The 5,404-nt window shown below is 43.4% G+C and overlaps 1 protein-coding gene across 1 annotated transcript; it reads right to left on the bottom strand.

Annotated features, from left to right (window-relative positions):
* Positions 1 to 587: 587 nt before the first annotated feature.
* Positions 588 to 1,941, bottom strand: LOC145487058 (uncharacterized). Its single transcript, XM_081465766.1, has one exon. It carries the CDS (start codon positions 1,859 to 1,861, stop codon positions 917 to 919), a length of 945 nt encoding a protein of 314 aa, XP_081321892.1. The 5' UTR covers positions 1,862 to 1,941; the 3' UTR covers positions 588 to 916.
* Between the last annotated feature and the right edge of the window lie 3,463 nt (positions 1,942 to 5,404).

The raw sequence follows: 5,404 nt of genomic DNA, 5'->3' as shown, positions 1-5,404 counted from the left end.
CTATTAGGTCAAGAGAAAAACATAGATTTTCTATCTTTTTGGACGATTCTTTCAATTTTGGAGATCCTCCCGATCCATCCAAATCTGGGTCGCGGATAACATTAAAGTCACCACCTATTATTATTTTGCAATCAGTGTCAATTTCCAATTTGTCGAATTCGTTCTGTATTTCGTCGTAAAAGATGCATTGTTCGTTGGTCTTATTTGGCGCATAGATATTCAAAAATAAAAAAGATTGACCTTGAACAAGACCTTTTAGAATGATATACCGACCTAGATTATCTTGTTTACATACCTCAAATTTACAGTCAAGCCCTTCTTTGACTAGTGTTAAGACACCTCTGCTGTGTTCAGAACCATGACAAAAAAACAAGTCTCCTCTCCACTGGGATTTCCAGGTGTTTTCCACCTCGGATGTGCTGTAGGTCTCTTGTAGAAAAATTATATCAGCTTTATCCTTCATACACCAATGAAAAAGTGCTTTTCGTTTATCAAAAGATCTTATCCCGCGAACATTTAAGGATAGGATACCAAAATTTAAATTAAGTTTTGTAACTTTTTAAGGACATATTTAAGTGGAAAGGCGAGCAGTTGCAGAGAATGAGATAGTAATCTTTAGTAGATGAGCTAATGAAAAAATTTGCATGTCTCTTGAACAAGAAAAAGGTAAAACTAATTAATATTGAAAAGGAAAAAGAAACAAAAGAAAAACATTTATAACACCTACAACTACAATTGAACATGTATGTAAAACAGTAGCCAGCGATAAAAGCTGTTAATTGCGCTACTAATGGAATAGGTCTTGCACGCATTGCGCTAACTAGATGACACGCATGCAGCTCCATTTTTAAGAACAAGTGTGAATGAGGCTTACATGTTATGAATACCTAGATAGAGAGTTTATGTTCCAAAGAAATTAGAAGATTCGTATACCCTCAATAAAAAGTTTGTCCGGCTCTGATCTTTTGAAGAACGCCGATTTTCCGTCTTCTTTTGCTTTTTTGAACTTAGGCATTAATTCCTTTCTGCGGTCCACAATTTCTTTCGGAAGGTCTGGCGATATTCCGAAACCAGTTCCTTTCAGCTTTCTTGCACTTGACATGACTCGCTCTCTGTCGGAGTATCGCAAAAAACGTGCAATTATTGGTCTTGGTTTTTCTTGCGATGGGTCGCGCTTGCCAATGCGGTGTACTCGTTGATACTCAAAAGAATCCGCCTCGCTGATGTTAAGTTCCTTCTGTATAAAGCCAATTAACACCTCTTTGACATTTTCTTCTGAGAGGTGGAAAGATTCAGCAATGCCGTAGAAGCGAAGGTTTTCCCGTCTTTGATACACCTCCATATACAACTTCTCGTTTCTTAAGGCCTCGATCTTTCCCTTGAATTTGTTTTCGGTGTTTACTGTATTTTCTTGGATAGTTTGTTCCAGAAGCTTTACTTTCTTCTTTAAATTTTCTATCTCTGTATTTGCGAACGACATTCCTTCATCTAACACCTTCAGTTTTGTTGTGGCGTCCCTGCTGAAGCTTTCAAACTGCTCAGCTTTATCCTGTAACTTGTTAACCTTTCCATCGACCACTTTCACAAAACCCTCAAGGATGTCCAATTTCTTTTCCATGTTGTCTAACTTCTGCAGAACAAGGTCTAGCTTCGGCATTACAGAATTAGCCAACTCCACGGCAGCGGCGGTTTCGTCTTCTTCGCTCGATTGCACCGTGTCAGACATGTCCAACTTGACTTTGGCTTTCTTCTCCAACGGTGAAAGGGATTCTTCTTCCGACGAGTTGGATACACTTCTCCAAGTTGGCCCAGTTCTCTCTACATGAGTTTTTCGTCTGAACTTTTCTCCTTTTTCTGCCATGTAGAGGCCTCCATATACGAATTTTGAGCGGAGCTAGCAAAAACACGTCTATACTCTACCCATGCTCGGCCCAATCCCAAGACTGAAAGAGTAGCCGAGACCGTCTTACGCGCATCGTGATTTTCGCCAACTTTCGTTCGATTTCCCGCAACTTCGGGGATATATTCAAGTCCCGGAGACTCTAAACTAACTGCTGATGGCCTTGGTTTTCAGTGAAATGGACACAGCACATTTTTTTGAACGCTCACTTTCGAGCTTCTCGGCAGAAATATAGCCCTACTTCACTTTAAGACTGAAAGAGTAGCCAAGAGCGCCTTACGCGCATAGTAATTTTAACCAACTTCGGCTCAATTTCCCGGAAGTTGACGAATATTTATAATTCCCGGGGAAGCTAAACTAACTTCCGATGGCCTTAGTTTGCAGTTAAACGGACACAGCAAAACCTTTTGAACGCTCACTTTCGAGCTTATGGCTCGAAATATAGCCCCACTTAACATTAAGACTGAAAGAGTAGCCGGCACCGCCTTACGCGCATGGTAATTTTGTCGAACTTCGGCTTGATTTCCTGGGACTTGGGAGATATTTTCCAGTCCCAGAAGCTCTAAACTAACTCCTGAATGCCTTTGTTTTTAGTGAAATAGACACAGGTAAAAGGAGCGCATGCTCGGTTTCCATGTTGTAGGCCGAAATAGAGCCCCACTTTATTTTAAGACTGAAAGTGTACACGAAACCGCCTTAAGCGCATCGAAATTTTTAGCCACTATGGCTCGATATGCCAAAACTTGGGGGATATTTTCCAGTCCCGGGGACTCTACCCTAACTCTTGATGGCCTTAGTTTTCAGTAAAATGGTCACAGGTAACAGGAGCGCACGCTCGGTGTCGAGCTTCTAGGCCGAAATGTAGCCCCAGTTCATTTTAAGACTGAAAGAGTAAACCAAACTGTCATACGCCTATCGTAATTTTAAGAAAGTATGGCTCAATTTGCCGAAACTTGGAGGATAGCTTCCAGTCTCGAGGATTCTAAACTATCTCCTGATGGACATAGTTCTTGGTGAAACGGACACAGGTAAAAGGAGAGCACGCTCGGTGTCGAGCTTGTAGAACCGAAATATAGCCCCACTTCATTTTCGGAGTAAACGAGTAGCCGAGACAGCCTTAGGCGCATCGTGATTTTGAGCATCTTTGGCTCGATTTGCCGGAATTCGGGGAATATTTTCCAGTCCCGAGGACTCTATGTTAACTCCTGATGAACTTAGTTTTCAGTGATATGTACACAGGCAAAAGGAGCGCACGCTCGGTGTCGAGCTTGTCGGCCGAAATATAGCCCCACTTCATTTTAAGACTAAAAGAGTAGCCGAGACCGCCTTACGCGCATCGTGATTTTGAGCAACTTTGGCTCGATCTGCCAGAATTCGGGGAATATTTTCCAGTCCCGAGGACTCTATGTTAACTCCTAATGAACATAGTTTTCAGTGATATGTACACAGGCAAAAGGAGCGCACGCTCGGTGTTGAGCTTGTCGGCCGAAATATAGCCCCACTTCATTTTAAGACTGAAAGAGTAGCCGAGACCGCCTTACGCGCATCGTGATTTTGTGCAACTTTGGCTCGATCTGCCAGAATTTGGGAAATATTTTCCAGTCCCAAGGACTCTAAACTAACTCCTGATGGCCTAAGATGTCAGTGAAATGGACACAGGTAAAATTAGCGCACGCCCGGTCTCGAGCTTCTAGGTCGAAATATAGCCCCCCTTAATTTTAAGACTGAAAGAGTAGCCGAGACAGCCTTACGCGCATCGTGATTTTGGGCCACTTTTGCTCGATTTCCCGAAAGTTGGCGAATAATTTAAAGTCCCGGGGACGCTAAACTAACTCCCGATGACCTTGATTTGCAGTTTAATGAACACAACAAAACATTCTGAACGCTCACCTTCGAGCTTCAGTGCCGCAATATAGCCCTACTGAAATTTAAGACTAAAAGAATAACCGAGAGCCCGTTACGCGCATCGTAATTTTCATCAACTTCGGCGCCATTTCCTGGAGCTTGGAGAATATTTTTCAGTTCCGGGGACTGTAAACTAACTCCTGATTCACTTGGTTTGCAGTGAAATGGACACAGCAAAACTTTTTGAACGCTCACTTTCGAGCTTGTGGGCTTAAATATAGCCACACTTCACTTTAAGACTGAAACAGTAGCCGAGACCGCGTTACGCGCATCGTGATTTTGAGCAACTTCGGCTTGATTTCCCGGAACTTGCGAAATATTTTCCACTCCCGGGGACTCTAAACCAACTCGTGCTGGTCTTGGTTTGCAGTGAAATGGAAACATACAAAGTTTTTGAAGGCATACTTTCGAGCTTCTGGACCGAAATAGAACCCCACTTCACGTGAAGACTGAAAGAGTAGCCGAGACCGCCTTACGTGCATCGTGATTTTGGGCAACTTCGGCTCCATTTGCCGGAACTAAGGGGATATATTCCAGTTCTGAGGACTCTAAACTAGTTCCTGATAGCCTTGGTTTGCAGTAAAATGGACCCAGCAAAACGTTTTGAACGCTCAATTTCGAGCTTCTGGGCCAAAATATAACCCCCCATTACTTTAACACTGAAAGAGTAGCCGAGACCGCCTTACGTGCATCGTGATTTTGACAAACTTCGGGTTGATTTCCCGGAACTTGGGGGATATTTTCCAGTCCCAGAGACTCTCAACTAACTCCTGCTTGTCTTGGTTTGCAGTGAAATGGACACATCGAAAGTTTTTGAACGCTCACTCTCGAGCTTCTGGGCCGAAATACAGCCCCATTTTACTTTAAGACTAAAAGACTAGGCGAGACCGTCTTGAGCGAATCGTGATTTTGAGCAATTTCGCGTTTATTTCCCGAAACTTGGGGGATATATTCCAGTCAAAGGGACTCTACAGTAACTCCTGATGGCCTTGGTTTTCAGTGAAATGGACAGAGCACAACTTTGGAGCTTCTGGGCAGAAATATAGCCCCACTTTACTTTAAGACTGAAACAGTAGATGAGACCGCCTTACGCGCATCGTAATTTTGACGAACTTCGAATGGATTTCCCGGAACTTGGAGGATATTTTGCAGTGCCTTGGACGCTAAACTAAGTCCTGATGGCCTTTTTTTGAAGTCAAATGGACACAACAACACTTTTTGAACGCTCACTTTGTAGCTTGTGCGCCGAGATATAGCCACACTTGACTTTAGGACTGACACAGTAGCCGAGACCACGTTACGCGCATCATGAATTTGATCAACTTCGGCTGGATTTCCCGGGACTTGGGGGATATTCTCCAGTCCCGGGGACTCTAAACTAACTTCTGATGGCCTTGGTTTGCACTGAAAGTGACAGAGCAAAACTTTTTAAGCACTCACTTTCGAGCTTCTGGGTTGAAATATAGCCCCACTTCACTTTAAGACTGAAAGAGTAGCCGAGACCACCTTACGCACATCGTGATTTTGACCAACTTCGGCTGGATTTACCGGAACTTGGGGGAAATTTCTCGTCCCGAGGACTCTTAACTAACCCCTGAT

Source organism: Orbicella franksi, chromosome 5, assembly GCF_964199315.1.
Source record: "Orbicella franksi chromosome 5, jaOrbFran1.1, whole genome shotgun sequence".
NCBI classification, from domain to species: domain Eukaryota; kingdom Metazoa; phylum Cnidaria; class Anthozoa; order Scleractinia; family Merulinidae; genus Orbicella; species Orbicella franksi.
This window is presented reverse-complemented; position numbering and strand designations above follow the sequence as displayed.